We start from the raw sequence: 16,227 nt of genomic DNA, 5'->3' as shown, positions 1-16,227 counted from the left end.
ATTGTAACACTACAGTAGACAGGCAATGCAACCAAAATACAGGTTGGGACTTGATGAGGCTGAGGGTGGCCAGTCCTGCACGCTCCTGGTCGGTGAGGAATTAAGAATGTGCCACACAAAGCTTTGAAGAGACCTATACATTCTTCAGATGAGTGGAGATGCTTTCCAGACTCCTTGGTCCACTGAACATAATTTATTATGGCCTGCTAGATTAGCGATTTGTACTGGCTTTGCTGCTTGTTGGAATTATTATCACTGTTCTGTTCTATGCTTCCTGTGATGTGCATGTTGAAATCAGAGGCTTGAGCAGCTAGCTTCGAGCATGGAATAAAACTCACGTTATGCTTCTGTTTCTTCAGCTGCTTTTGGTGAGCACACACACACTCCAAGTGTGTACCCCTTGTGTTTAGAGTCCTTTCATCTAATCCCATCCCACCATAGATCCTGTCATCAGACATTCAGCCTAAGCAGCAAAACACCTTTCACTGTATTCCACATTTAATTAAGGCCCTAACAAAGAGAGTAGTTGACAGCCTAGGCCTAACAGAAAGCTGCTCATCCACTGTGGGTGACAGCACTGAGCCTGCAGCAGCTCTGAGTCACACTAACAACCATGGTACCATGGTCTACATGCATTTTACAGTCTAACATTCACAATAGAAAATGCACCCTACTGTAGTTCCACAGGACCTGACAGGATTGAGATTGAGTCTTTAGGGGCTATATCATAATCTATTTCTATACAATCTATTCCTGCATTCCTCTTAACAGGTTTCATATTTAGGCAAAAAAAAAATCATAAAATATGAACATTAAGCCATATTTTCTAAAGACATTCTGCAGGATGTATGGTCAACATGGTCACTTTACTGTGCCCTCAAAAGGACCTTCAGTAGAACTGAATCTCTATTTATTGTGTTTTAAAGCATGCCTTTGGCAGAGAATGGCCAGTTCCCCTTCCCTCTAGTGTTGGTGCGCCAGAGTCAACAATGGCCAGAAATCGGAAGAAAGCAAGTGGAATTCAATAGGAACTGCGTAAGTAGGTCAAAAACGCATAAAAAAATAACATGCCTCTGCACGGCATCATCGGATATGGGCCAAATCCTCAGACATCTGACCCAGCATCAGGCCTGGGTGACTGGAGGGGTCTGTGGCCATCTACGGCAATAACATCTCCACACACATACGAGACTACAATATATGCACTCGCACTCCTGCAGAGAAATAGTCTGCCACGTCACTGATATTCTGGATATCTTATGGAATAAAAAAAAAAGATACAGTACTAGTCGAAGGGTTTCTTTATTTGTACTATTTTCTACAATGTAGAATAATAGTGAAGACATCAAAACTATGATATAACACATATGGAATCATGTACATTTACATTTACATTTAAGTCATTTAGCAGACGCTCTTATCCAGAGCGACTTACAAATTGGTGCATTCACCTTATGATATCCAGTGGAACAACCACTTTACAATAGTGCATCTAAATCTTTTAAGGGGGGGGGGGGGGGGTTAGAAGGATTACTTTATCCTATCCTAGGTATTCCTTAAAGAGGTGGGGTTTCAGGTGTAGTAACCAAGAAAGTGTTAAACAAATCCAAATATATTTATGAGATTCTTCAAAGTAGCCACCCTTTGCCTTGATGACAGCTTTGCACACTCTTGGCATTCTCTCAACCAGCTTCATGAGGTAGTCACCTGGAATGCATTTCAAGTAATAGGTGGGCCTTGTTAAAACTCCTTTCCTTCTTAATGCGTTTGAGCCAATCAGTTGTGTCGTGACAAGGTAGGGGTGGTATACAGAAGATAGCCCTATTTGGTAAAAGACCAAGTCCATATTATGGCAAGAACAGCTCAAATAAGCAAAGAAAAACGACAGTCCATCATTACTTTAAGACATGGTCAGTAAATACAGAACATTTCAAGAACTTTGAAAGTTTCTTTAAGTGCAGTTGCAAAAACCATCAAGCGCTATGATGAAACTGGCTCTCATGAGGACCGCCACAGGAAAGGAAGACCCAGAGTTACATCTGCTGCAGAGGACAGGTTCATTAGAATTTACTGCACCTTTACTGCAATTTACTGCACCTCAGAAGTGGGCTGCAAGTAACAGACACATTCAAGTAACAGAGTTCAAGTAACAGACACATCAATATCAACTGTTCAGAGGAGACTGAAATCAGGCATTCATGGTCGAATTGCTGCACAGAAACCACTACTAAAGGACAACAATAAGAAGAAGAAACTTGCTTGGGCCAAGAAACACGAGCAATGGACATTACACCAGTGGAAATCTGTCCTTTGGTCTGATGAGTCCAAATTTTTGATTTCGGTTCCAACTGGCATGTCTTTGTGAGACGCAGAGTAGGTGAATGAATGATCTCCGCAAGAGTGAAGAACGGATAAGGAGTTGATGGTTCTTTGTTGGTGACAATGTCAGTGTTTTATTTAGAATTCAAGGCACACTTAACCAGCATGGTTTCCACAGCATTCTGCAGCGATACACCATCCCATGTGGTGGGCGCTTAGTGGGACTATCATTTGTTTTTCAACAGGACAATGACCTAACACTCCTCCAGGCTGTAGGAGAGTGATGGAGTGAGTATCTAGTTGATTATCTGGAGCATCAGCATTTGTGGGTTCGATCACAGGCTCAAAATGGCCAGAAACAAAGCACTTTCTTCTGAAACTCGTCAGTCTATTCTTGTTCTGAGAAATGAAGGCTATTCCATGTGAGAAATTGCCAAGAAATTGAAGATCTCGTACAACGCTGTGTACTACTCAAACCAGAATAGAAAGAGGAGTGCGAGGCCCCTGTGCACAACTGAGCAAGAGAACAAGTATATTAGTGTCTAGTTTTAAAATGGAAAAAAAACAAAAAGTGTTTTTCTTTCAAAAACAAGGACATTTCTAAGTGACCGTTGCTGACAGGTGTATAAAATCGAGCACACAGCCATGCAGTCGCCATAGACAAACATTGGCAGTAGAATGGCATTACTGAAGAGCTCCGTGACTTTCAACATGGCACAGTCATAGGATGCCCCCCATCCAACAAGTCAGTTCATCAGATCTCTGCCATGCTAGAGCTGCCCAGTCAACTGTAAGTGCTGTTATTGTGAAGTAGAAACATCTAGGAGCAACAACAGCTCAGCCGCAAAGTGGTAGGCCACACAAGCTCACAGAACGGGACCGCTGAGTGCTGAAGCACGTAAACATTGTCTGTCCTCTGTTGCAACTCTCACTACCGAGTTCCAAACTGCCTCTGGAAGCAACGCCAGCACAATAACTGTTTGTCGGGAGCATCATGAAATGGGTTTCCATGGTCAAGCAGCCGCACACAAGCCTAAGAGCACCATGCACAATGCCAAGTGTTGGCTGGAGTGGTGTAAAGCACGCCACCAATTGGACTCTAGAACAGCGGAAACACGTTCTCTGGAGTGATGAATCATACTTCACCATCTGGCAGTCCAACGGACAAATCTGGGTTTGGTGGATTCCAGAAGAACGCTACCTGCCCCAATTCATAGTGGCAACTGTAAAGTTTGGTGGCCCCTTAGTTCTAGTGAAGGGCAGTCTTAACGCTACAGCATACAAAGACATTCTAGACAAAGCTGTGCAACAGTTTGGGGAAGGTATGACAATGCCGTCACGCACAAAGTGAGGTCCATACAGAAATGTTTTGTCGATATCAGTGGTGAAGAACTTGACTTGCCTGCACAGAGCCCTGACCTCAACCCCATCGAACACCTTTGGGATGAATTGGAACTGCGAGGAGCCAGGTCTAAATCGCCAAACATCAGTGACCAACCTCACTAATGCTCGTGGCTGAATGGAAGCAAGTCCCCGCAGCAATGTTCCAACATCTAGTGGAAAGCCTTCCGAGAGGAGTGGAGGCTGTTATAGCAGCAAAGGGGGGACCAACTCCATATTAATGCCCATGATTTTGTAATGAAATAGTCGACGAGCAGGTGTCCACATACACTACATTACCAAAAGTACCTCAGAACCGGTTCGACCCAGCACTAAGAAGCCTGCATTACAGAACCCCAACCGTATCAATGTTATGATGGACTTGATTAAGAGATTCCAGAGTCAGCGCCTCAGTTTTTTGCATCCTAGAAAACACTTCCGTCTGAAACAGAGAATGCTTCTCGTAAAAACCCCTCCCTTTGATAAACTGACCACTGGCCTTTGTCTCTACCCAGGGTTAATGGACTCTGAAGAGGAAGTTAAATTATTTATGACAACAATGAAGGTCTAGCACTACGGCATCAGAACAGTAGTGTAGAACCATTTGTTTCCTACTGAGAGGCAAGAGGAAATGTATTCTTCTTTAACAATATCGCTGCCATAAAACTTTAAGTTCCGTAATTAGCGTCCTGCTTTTGCGGTTCTCTCCGGTCAGCATTAGAGTGCTCCATGAACTGGCGAACAGAGAATGGGATACTCAGACAGAGCTGAGTCACGGTTCCTAGCTCCAATGACACACCGTACTGGGTTGTTTTCCATTACTAGGCAGTCACGAGACAGCAGTAGATGAAGGCAGAGTTTCACATTTAGAGACACTCTGCTAGACAACACGAGGCACCTACAGTACTCGTAGGATACTTGTACGAAGCTTATAGAACTTGTAAGAACCAATGATGTGTTAAGAGATCCTGGGAGGTCCAACAGTGTTTGCAGTTTACCACAGACTTACTAAAAAGGGCCAATGGAGCTGGAGAAAGGCCAAATGAGGGTACTTACAGCTCCTGGCGCAGGCGTCTGATCTTGGCCTTGGCGTCGGCCAGCTCCACAGACAGGTGCTGGCGGCTCTCTGTGCGGCGCATGCTAGGCGAGTCGTTGGGCGACTGGGCAAAGAGGGGCGGGGGAGAGTACTGTCCACAGTCCCTCTCCTGGGTCAGCTCCACAATGGTCTGGAAGGACACACAACACCATAACAGTTAGACCAGGAATGCAAACTGGTGAAGGCCCAAGAAGGTGACAAAACATTTTCTGTGTAAACTGCCTATTTTCAGAGTGGGGTTGTCACTACACCAAAATATTACTAACGATGGCCAAGTATCACGATACAGAGTGGTATCGTGATACCACACAGGGTTTGTGATAGGAGCAAACTGAGGACGGATCAACAACATTGTAGTTACTCCACAATACTAACCTAATTGAGAGAGTGAAAAGAAGGATGTCTGTACAGAATACAAAATATGCATCCTGTTTAAATAAAGGTAAAATAAAATACATAAAATGTTGTCTCAATGAGTTAACGGCCTGTATAGAGTCTGTATGGTGCGATGTTGTCTGTGCATTTTTATTGCATGTGCATCAGTTTGTGTGTATGGTTGGGGTGTGTGTGTGAATTGAACCCAGAGCAGTCTGATTAAGGACAGCCCACCTGTACAGTTGCCAAAGCCTGGTAGAGCAGCAGTCCCAGCATCCTATGGGCTAGGGGGGCAGGGAGAAGGAGGTGGGATTATAAGGATCTCCACTGGAGGCTAGACGCTCTTCATTAAAAGCCCATTTCATTGCGTAGCCACTGGGTTATGAACGGACGATGAGAGAGGAGGGCTGCGTGGTGAACTACAATGACGATATGTTGTCACAGACAATTTTAAACCAATGCCTTTTGCGACTTATCTCCGAACCCAGCCTAATATACCCTTGTTGTGTGCCGATACTTGAGCCTTAACTGCATTAGCACTGGGCTTTTCATTATGTTTGGGGTTTCCATTTAAGTGACTGATCCTGGTGGCTAGGTGCTGCTGCTCCTCCTCCTCTGAGGTCCGTCCTAATCAGAGTCATCTCCCTAAACTCACACCTCCCAGACTGAGCAGACAGAACAGCAGGGGAGCCTGACGCAACATAGGTTCTACTGTTCAATAACAAGGTGTCACGGTAGACTATATATAAACTGCAATCCACACTGTCAGTATCCTCAATCTTCAATACTCTGTCTGACAACTGCTTTGTCCCTCATTGTGATCAATGATCTAACACTGTTGAAAGCAATTTGGTGAGAGCCGTGTTTTCACCCATCCAAATCTGTTAGATTACTTGGGCTGGTCACTTCAAGTAAGGAGGGAGGGATACATGTGTCAAGTATAGAAGTTGTGTGTAGGATACATGATCCGGGTCCTCGTCTGTGAGTTGTCTACAGGGATGCAAGCTTGTTCCTTTTTGGCAATATTTGCCATTTTGATCTTAAAATATTGAGATTATTGAGCTATAAAAGAGGGGTGCGAAAAGAGCTTCTCCCCGTGTGATCACTAAATAATGGTGTATGTTTCTCATATCTAAATTATTGACTGAGCACAGAATGCATGCATAACACTTTGTATTCAGGATATTTCTTAGCCAAATTTTTGGGCAATTTTACTTTAGTGCCTTATTTTAACTAGGCAAGTCAGTTAAGAACAAATTCTAATTTACAATGACAGTCTAGGAACAGTGGGGTAACTGCCTTGTTCAGGAGCAGAACAGATTTTTACCTTGTCAGCTCGGGGATTCAATCTAACAACCTTTCGGTTACTGGCCCAACGCTCTAACCACTTGAGTGGAGTTAAAAAGGCACCAATGTGCCCGGTTTCAGACATGTACCTCCAGCTGGTCGTCTCTCTCGTCCACCAGGCGTTTGAGATGGAAGGCCATGTTCCTGGAGAAGGAGTCCAGGTCCTCTGAGGGCAGGTCACCCCCCTCCAGCCACTGTAGGTCCACAACATTCTCCTGGTTGTGGGTCACCTTCAAAACAACAGCATTAGCAGAGTCATCACACTCTGCCAGCCAATACACAGAACAAATGTGTTGAAAGCAATGGGAAGCAAACTCATTTACTTGAACTCAAACTGCTGTGGAGAGCAGTGACAAATTTGGCTGAAAAGCTCACAGATCTGTCCTACAAGAACTCAAGTTTCCTTTTACAAAAAGATGGCCCAAAACAGACACACGAGACGCCAGGGTTTATGTTTGAACTGGATGCCTTCACAAAATGAGATATATAGATATATCTATATATCCGTCTCTCATACCTCTTGGATGTGAGATGCTATGGCAGCTTTTGTGTCAAAGTCTAGGGTCTGGATCCTCTCGATGTACTCTTCTTTCTTCTCACACTGCAAACAAAAGGAGGAAGTTTGGGGTTTGGATGACAGTCTGGAGAGTGGAATTAGAGAGGTCTTTGCGAGGTCAGCTTCCTGAACACAGGCTAGGTTGAAGATGGGAAGATTAAGACACCAGCGTCACAATACAGCAGGTTCTACCACTCTGAATCAACCATGGGAGCAGCTAAAATATTGTAGCTACACTGCCTAGGCAGAAGGCAAGCGTTCTGAAACAGATATCAGGTTGGTGAAAAATGCATTTTAAGCGAAAGCCAGAAAAAAAGACATCGAGCCAGCTAGCTAACGTCGAGGTTGAAGATTACAAGGTTAAGACAACAGGGTTCTAATATCCCATAACTCTTTACAATTCATGGACCTAGCTTTACTAGTTAGCAACGGCACTAGTAGTTGTCAATGGTGCAGGTCCCATTAGTTTATTTTTTAATGCTTCAGCATTGAATTATTACATGGTCTTAACAGGAGAATGGCCTGGGTTCTGATTGGTTGGCTTTGAGGAAAAATGCCTGTGAAGGAATATGTAGGTCAGGGGTCAGCAACAGGCGGCCCGCAGGCCATAACCGGCCCGCAACTGATTTCCCCCCCAAAGTTATTTTGCAAAGAAAAAGGGGGAAAAAAGGTGATTTTTATTTTTTGGTCGAACACAACTAAAACCACCAGGAATTCAACTAAAAATCAAGTTACCCTGTAAAAGAACAGTGTCACCTAACAATTATGATCTACAAAACAACATTTAATCAACACTGACTTCACACATCACGCATATTTCCCTATCAGGAGTCCTTAAAGAAGTATCCTAGGTCAGAACTCCCTAAAACAGTGAGCTAAGTGTGAACGAGAATGACTGTGTGAGGTTAGCGTCTCTTTGGCCAGGGGTTAAGTATGATGCATCATCAGTGCTACTCTAGCCAGGCCCAGGGCAAAGACAGAGACAAGGGTCGGGTCAGGGCATACAGAGCATCCCATTGAGCAGACACACCCTCTGACAGCCCCTCTGACCCTTCTCTGGCCTGCTGCCAGGACAGAGGACAGACCACCTGTCATAGTGCCAACTCTGCTGAGGAAGAGGAAACGAATGCTAGTCTGAGTGAGAATGACTAATTTTACTCATACAACTGTAGCTGTGTTAACACTCGTCTGAACAATAGAGCTGAAGGTTATTGATGGTCAGGAACTAGTGAGTAAGACTCAAATCAGTAGTAGAGTGTTAATCCTACAGGAAATGGTAAATGGTAGACTATTGACAGTAGATGACTAAGGGGATGATGAGTGTACAGTAGGACTTACCTGGACAGCACAGCCAAGCAACAGCAACAACAGCTTCCTCATCTCCTCCAGACCTTGCTCTGCAGACAGAGATTGTCAATTAGTGTTTTACTACCATACATATTTTCTTTGACTGTAGTTTTTATTGTCCTTGTCATTTTGCCTCGTTTCAAATTCATTTCATAAATCACAACCAAATTCCATAAGCTTTTGCTGTATCATATTGCAAAACTCTAAAATGATGCCTGCCCCCCGGCCCGGTCACACAGATAGGATACTTACTACAGCCCTGAGATGAGCCATTCAAGTAACCCTATTACATACATGCAAACCTACTATTGCTTGCTTATAATGCGAGGTCCTGAACCAAAAAGATTGTACTGTATTTTGCAGCATCCAATCAGCTAGGTACGGTATGATGCCAAGCCACATGTAGAGGAAATGATTACACAGCTGCTAGGAAGCTCAACAAGGTTGAGGTAATCTGTAGAATTGCACTGTAAAATAATGAGCCGGTTGGTGGGTGGGTCTGCCTGTCTGCGTGTGTAAGCCAGCTCATCAGCCCCAAGGCCATAAACACAGATTACTAACAGGCTTTGACAACCAGGCATGTCTATTCAGAAAAAAAGGGCCACAGCAATAACAACTACTGTAAATCCCCACCAGTAGGTACATCTTCATGGACAGCCATAACATCAATGGCAATATTTTGTTCTTTGTGTATGTTATGGTGCATCCCTCCATGTGGGTGTGTAGTGACAGAGGTAGTGGGTTTGGAAGGTTGAACTATTGGATGTAGCCTACAGAGCATTTGGAAAGTATTCAGAACACTTGATGTTTTCCACATTTTGTTACGTTACAGCCACATTCTAAAATTGATTAAAATTGTTTCCCCCTCTCAAATCCACACACAATACCACACAATGACAAAGCAAAAACAGTATTTTTTGAATTAAATAAATGAACCGAAATACCTTATTTACATAAGTATTCAGACCCTTTACTATTAGACTCGAAATTGAGCTCAGGTGCATCCTGTTTCCAGTGATCATCCTTGAGACGTTTCTACAACTTGATTGGAGTCCACCTGTGGTACATTCAATTGATTGAACATGATTTGGAAAGGCACACACCTGTCTATACAAGGTCCCATAGCTGAAAGTGCATGTCAGAGCAAAAACCAAGCCATGAGGTTGAAGGAATTGTCCGTAGAGCTCCGAGACAGGGTTGTGTCGAGGCACAGATCTGGGAAAGGGTAACAAAAAATGTCTGCAAAGTTGAAGGTCCCCAAGAACACAGTGGTGTCCATCAATCTTATATGGAACAAGTTTGGAACCACCAAGACTCTGAGCAATCAGGGGAGAAGGGTATTGGTCACTTAGTGTTAAGGTCGCAATGAATAACTCAAGATAATATTCTGATAGATAGGATATAGATAGGATATGGACGGAACGGACAACGATGAGAAAGTTGAGGCCCATCCTCACAAGACGTCATCAAAGCTAAACAACATCTATAAAGGTTAGGACATACAATAGCGTTTGCCGGCCAAGAGTACTTAGCACCTCTGAACCGAGTGCAGGCCATAATTTGCCAACCATTCTTCATGTAGAATTGTGCAAAAATGTTGGCAGTCGGGAAGTCCATCAGCGGGTGGTCTCTAAAACACACCACACCGAACAAGCGGCAGATCGACAATCTGTGTGGTCCTTTAGGGAATACGAGAGTAGTCCGTTCTGGATTCTATTCTGAGTACAGAAGGCCAGCTGTTACGAATGCCTTCTAAATGCTTTTTCTTCCAGCTGAAAGCCTTAAGGATTCATACACACACAGTAGAGCCTACACACAGAAGCCTGTACAGTGATTTAGAAAGGCAAATCTTCTTGAGCGCTGAAGATAAAGGAGCAGGCAGGCGCTGGATGAATAATTTAAGAAGCTGACTGAACCAAGCATGGCGAGCGAGCATGAGAGAGAAAGAGAGAGATGGGGGAGAGAGCAAGATGTGGCGAGAAAGTGAGAGAGAGAGCAAGAGGAGATAGGGGGTGGTTTAAAATAGATGGAATTTCCCTTCAGAAGCCCTGGCTCTGCTGAGGTTTGACTCCGCAGGCTTTGTTATGATAGTGCTGTATGCGCCTAGTGTGGCTCCTTCCCTCGGTTGCTACACGCCGCTCTTCCTGACAGGAAACTCACAGGGGCAGACACAGACAGTGACTAACCCCTCATTGCTGCAACCGTTCCTGCCCAGCCATTGTTCACAGGAACCTGGTGGGGGGGGGTCCTACCAGGGGGCAGGGGCACAAGGCCTCAGTGACGCTGGGGCATACAGGTGAAAAACCTAGCAGCGTCACAGTTCTTGACACACTCAAACCGGTGCGCCCAGCACCTACCACCATACCCCATTCAAAAGGCACTTGAATCTTTTGTCTTGCCCGTTCACCCTCTAAAAAGCACACATACACAAACCATGTCTCAATTGACTCAAGGCTTAAAAACACTTCTTTAACCGGTCTCCTCCCCTTCATCTACACTGATTGAAGTGGATTTAACAAGTGACTTCAATAAGGGATCATAGAATGACTATGTGAAAGCTGTCATGGAAAGAGCAGGTGTTCCTAATATTTTGTACAGTCAGTGTATTTTGTCAATTGGCCCAAGAATTGTTATTCATTATATCTGTCTATAACGTGAGTCAGGGACTACTCATGGTTCCTCTGATAAGAAAATACCATACTTTTGCTAATTTCACTTAACTGAAACTGATGTTATAAATCACTTATTTCCACTACTCCAAGGGCCTCATTTATAAACATTGTACACGCACAAAATATGCGTGTGCCCAGATCACGCAAAACTTGCCATTTATAAAAACTGAGCTTGAAGTGAGAATGTGCTTATCCTCGCGCAAACTTTAGACCACGTGCACGCAGTTTCTATTGGTTGAAGTATTGCATTGCAGGCAAAAGTAGTATCCTTGTGCTGAGACAGTGGAGCTCATATTCCCGAAGTGGCTACACAACAAATTACCATGCACGCATCTCATTTAAATTGGGCCTATTAGATAACTTGAAATTACATAAGTATTTTGCTCTATGCATCCGACAGGGAGCACAGTTCATAAGATTAACAGGTGAACATGTTAATATTTTGCATTGAAGTTTATAAAACGCATGTATGGCGTGCGGCAAGTTTATCAATCTCAATATTTTTGCACGTGTGCAGTCTTTTCAGAAATGGCGCACACAGATATTTAGTGTTCAATTTATGTAACGGTTATAAAATGAGGCCCCAGGTGCTCGAACCATCTTCAGGTTTCTAAATGTGACTTCAGGTTTCCTGACTTTCCCACAACCCCACACAGCGTTGCTGATGACTGCCACTCTGGCCTGCCTCCACCTGTCATTGGAGAGCACATATCTCCATGCAGTTGCCATTGTTCCTGAAAAGAGACACTCCTCTGGCATCTAAATGACCACACTAGAATCTCAATGTCAGCAATACAAAGTAGGTACAAACTGCTCTCCACGTGGCAGGAAACTGACACACGTGTCCAGTCTCTGAAATTAAGGCTTGATCGTTGCACCCAAGGAGAAGTTTCACTAGAAAGACAGACAGGGCATGACTGTCCACATTGAACAGGAGATGAGCCTTTAGGAGCACATTGTGTTGTAGCTGGCCAAAGTGCTTTCCATTTTGAAGCTGGATCAGACTGAATCGAAGTGATATTCAGTGTGGAAGTCACGTCTGAGTTCAACAGACAGTCTGGGGTAGGGGGGCAGGAGGGGAGAGGTAATCAGATGAGTTAGTTGGCTCAGAGGAGTGGGGTTTTGCAGTGTTGCGCACAGAGTGGGTTAATAATCAGAGCCTGGGGTGGATTCCCATAGTGCTAATAATAGGCCCATACCCCACTGAGCCTTAATGACTGCATAATAAAAGCCACATGTTCAATCACTTTCAGATGGCTCCAGATACCAGCACCGCTGCACACCACCAGGGTCAAAGGTCATAGGGAAGAGACTGGAATGCCACATGTTTTGGTTCAGGACTTTGAGTTGGTCTGATAATACTTTGCACATAGGAGTATCGAATTTCATGGCTGCGTTGTCTAGGTCTTGACTCTAGACGCAGATAGATACTAGCTAAGTTTCACAGTAGCAGAATGATTCAAGATTCAATAAACCAGCATAGCGTTTCCCAAATCACAGTATTTTGACAATACAACCAATGGCTGGTTTGATCTTCATTTTATTTCACCAGCCAATATTGTACTATGAAGATAACCAAGACTAATTCTAGCTGGGGGAAATCAAATCTACACACAAGGGTTTGACACAAGGGAAACTGAATTCAAGATAAAAGGGGAATGTGAAATGAAAAACAACCTACACATAAGTTGCACAATAATGAAGTTATAAAAGGTTCAAAAAGCACATTATATCCCAGTGTAACAGAGTGTGTATTATACACTGATCAGCCATGAAATGTAACAGTGTGTAACAGTGTGTAACAGTGTGTAACAGTGTGCATTGTTGGCAGGTCAGTCAGATGAAGGACATACCACTGAGCGGGTTCCTGCCCAGCACCAGCACGTTGGGGAGAGGCATCGCCACCAGCTGCTGGAGGGTCTCCTGGAAGAACAAAACATAAAATACTTATCATTACAGTATTAGTTATTACAGATGTTCACAGGATTTTATACATCCTGACAAGTGTACATATTGTTTTCACTGAACATCAGAATGATTAGTGACTGCATGGAAAAGGAATCTTTAAAGGATCACTGCAGAATCATGTATGAATCCCCCCTCCCCCCCCAAAACGTGATAGCTATAGGCTAGAGAGTTTCAGGCAGGCCGTGTACAGAGACCGTACAGCCAGAGGGAGGCCCAATGGAGATGTTATATAAAAGAGTATCAATTTGTCCAACAACGGACAAAGCAGAAGTCTCATATAGCATTGTTTGATGATGTCACCCGTCCTGTGTCTATGTGCCGACTGTGCTCTTGGCGGTCATGTGACAACGGTGACCTTGGTCTTTCTGTAGGTTGTAAATCTCAAATCCCCCTTTCACTACACAGGTGTTCATATGTCCATCATGAAAACAGGATGCCCACACTTAAAGCTCACATACAAATATCAGATACATATGTGAAAATGAGCACATGGGAGTGCAAACACACACACACACAGCGCCACACTATCAGCGCAAAAGCTGTCGTCAGCTGACTAGACAACTAAAGCTGCTCATCTCCTGCTCCTCCTAGTTCAGTACTACACCACCATGCTGCTACTGGTACTCTGACAGGCAGCCAGTCATGCCGACTGGTCGATTCTCCACCCATAGGGGTGACATGCACCCCAACAATCTGAGGGGGCACAAAGTACGTGAGGATGGCTGGGGGGGAGGGTCTTGGACACCTGCATTGCTTGCTGTTTGGGGTTTTAGGCTGGGTTTCTGTACAGCACTTCGAGATATTAGCTGATGTACGAAGGGCTATATAAAATAAACTTGATTTGATTTGGAGAACTAGACTGCCATTCCTGAAGTTGGAGAATTTAGCATTTTTCAAACACCCGAAACCCTGTTCCTGCAATCGAGAGCCATAATCATTATGCTTAAATTCGATGTCAAATGTTCTGCATATCTAAGCATACCTCTTCAGCTTTCTATATTAGAGGTCTGTGCGGGTTTACACTGATTTATTCATCTCGCTCCCGCCTGCAGCTTTTCATACTGCCCCCGCCCACACCTGCTGTCTGTGTGTCCGACTCCCACCCGCTACCGCAAGAAATGGTCTGGAACCCAACCGCAGTATCGCTATGTTATTTTAGACGTATGTGACGACAAAGCTCACTTGCCAGCCAAGGTCGCAGCAACATTGCACCCTATAGTCAATATCAAAAAACACAAAAATAACCTAAGAAATAGGTTAAATTACCAGAGATTCTCACTGGGCCCATTATATTAGGCTATCGGTAGGTATTACTGGGCTATATCAACCAATAGGCTAGATGTAGTTTGAAGAGAGCAGAGTGGACACTTGCACTTTCTCTTGAGATACATTTTATAGCCTACCTATAAGGAGCGGGACAATTTGCATCTGATCTGACCGCCTGCTCCCAACCGCAGCCTGAAAAATGTAGACCACGCCTCAATGCTCTCTGTCGGGGCCCGCATGTAGCCCTCGCAGTCTGAATCCTCCGGACTAGTGGTTCTTTTTTAAATGTATTTTTTAAATAAACTAAATATGCCTCTATCTCTGATCAAATCTGGGTAGTATTATTCAGTACATTTAGTTAAGTCCACAAACCTTGCCAGCAGGCATGCCAGCTAAAATAGACATGCTAGCTACTCAAACTTGATTGATAGCCTGAAATGGCTTCTTGGTAACTAGTTGAGGTTGGGAACCTATCCGAGTTAGCAATGTTATAAAGTTGGCTTTAGCTAGGTGGCTAGTAGTATTACAGAGAAACAAACTTTTTTTTTTTAATATCCGAGGGGGCACGTGCCTATGGGCATAACACCTCTGTCCACACACACGTCTTCATCTATTATGTAAAAAGCCAAGTACTCACTAAATGAGGGAGAACTTCAATTAAACAGCTTTAACTATTGATTCAGTAGTGAAGAAGTCTGTTGAACTGGTGGGACTGGAATGAGACGAGTGGGCAGTGCTGTTCTAGGGCCTGTGTAATCTCTAACAGAATGCCAGACTGACTGGCCGCCGTTTGGAAAATAACCTTTGATAATGACCTTGCTTACGGTGTAAGCATAATTAATAGTAATTAAAGCCTGTCGGGACTTGAGCCAAAGAACTCCAACCCAAAGTAACCATTAAAGTATGTGGGGCGGTGGCCTGACCTTGTCATTTGTCCAGCGAGCAAAAATAAAATAAAAAAAAGCTTTGAATGAGTAGACGTTTTAAAACTTTTGACCAGTGTAGCGAGCGAGAGTGTATATATGTATATCTGTGTGTGTGTGTGTGTGTGTGTGTGTGTGTGTGTGTGTGTATATAAATCTATATCCAGTAGAAGTCGCAAGTTTACATACAACTTAGCCAAATACATTTAAACTCAGTTTCACAATTCCTGACATTCAATCCTAGTAAAAGTTCCATGTCTTACATTAGTTAGGATCACTACTTTATTTTAAGAATTTGAAATGTCAGAATAATAGTAGAGTGATTTACACACATACTACCAGTCAAACGTTTGGAGACCTACTCAATCCAGGGTTTTTCTGAATTTTTTACATTGTAGAATAATAGTTTAAACATAAAACTATGAAATAAAACATATGGAATCATGTAGTACCCCCAAAACAGTGTTAAACAAATCAAAATATATTTGATATATTAAAGATTCTTCAAATAGTCACCCCTTGCCTTGATGACAGCTTTGCACACTCTCGGCATTCAAGGTAAGAACAGTGCTAAAGTGCGATGGAACAAGGACATCCCAGCCGGCCAAACCATCCCCTAACCCAGACAACGCTAGGCCAGCTGTGCGCCGCCTCCCGGTCGCAGCCGTCTGTGACACATTCCGGGATCGAACCCGGATCTGTAGAGACGCCTCTAGCACTGCCTTAGACCGCTGCGCCACTCGGGAGGCACAAGGCGGAAATTATTTTGTCCATTAATATGCTCGTCTTGAGCGAGATTTACAGTTGTAGCCCTATATGATGTGTATAACATGGCATGAGGATAAACAGACAAGAGTGGACAAAATACTGATGCTTCAGCCACCAGACACACTCTCCCTATCCACAGCACCCCTAACCTCAGACGTGTGGTAGATGCCGGTCACACTAACGAGCGCCAGGGGACGGAAGGGCTCAAGG

At 43.9% G+C, this 16,227-nt stretch overlaps 1 protein-coding gene across 1 annotated transcript in view; it reads right to left on the bottom strand.

Moving 5' to 3' along the window:
* LOC120046601 (girdin-like) overlaps window positions 1-16,227 on the bottom strand; it is an 86,587-nt gene that overhangs the window by 39,512 nt on the left and 30,848 nt on the right. Inside the window, exons 4-8 of the mRNA XM_038991971.1 lie at window positions 12,946-13,015; window positions 8,412-8,470; window positions 7,035-7,118; window positions 6,607-6,747; window positions 4,756-4,925 (exon numbers count right to left, since the gene is read on the bottom strand). Coding sequence (XP_038847899.1) covers window positions 4,756-4,925; window positions 6,607-6,747; window positions 7,035-7,118; window positions 8,412-8,470; window positions 12,946-13,015 — 524 coding nt within the window. The remainder of the gene's footprint in view (window positions 1-4,755; window positions 4,926-6,606; window positions 6,748-7,034; window positions 7,119-8,411; window positions 8,471-12,945; window positions 13,016-16,227) is intronic.

The sequence above is a fragment of the Salvelinus namaycush genome, chromosome 4 (assembly GCF_016432855.1).
Source record: "Salvelinus namaycush isolate Seneca chromosome 4, SaNama_1.0, whole genome shotgun sequence".
NCBI lineage: Eukaryota > Metazoa > Chordata > Actinopteri > Salmoniformes > Salmonidae > Salvelinus > Salvelinus namaycush.
The sequence above is the reverse complement of the archived record's forward strand: the minus strand, read 5'-3'. Positions and strand labels throughout refer to the sequence as shown.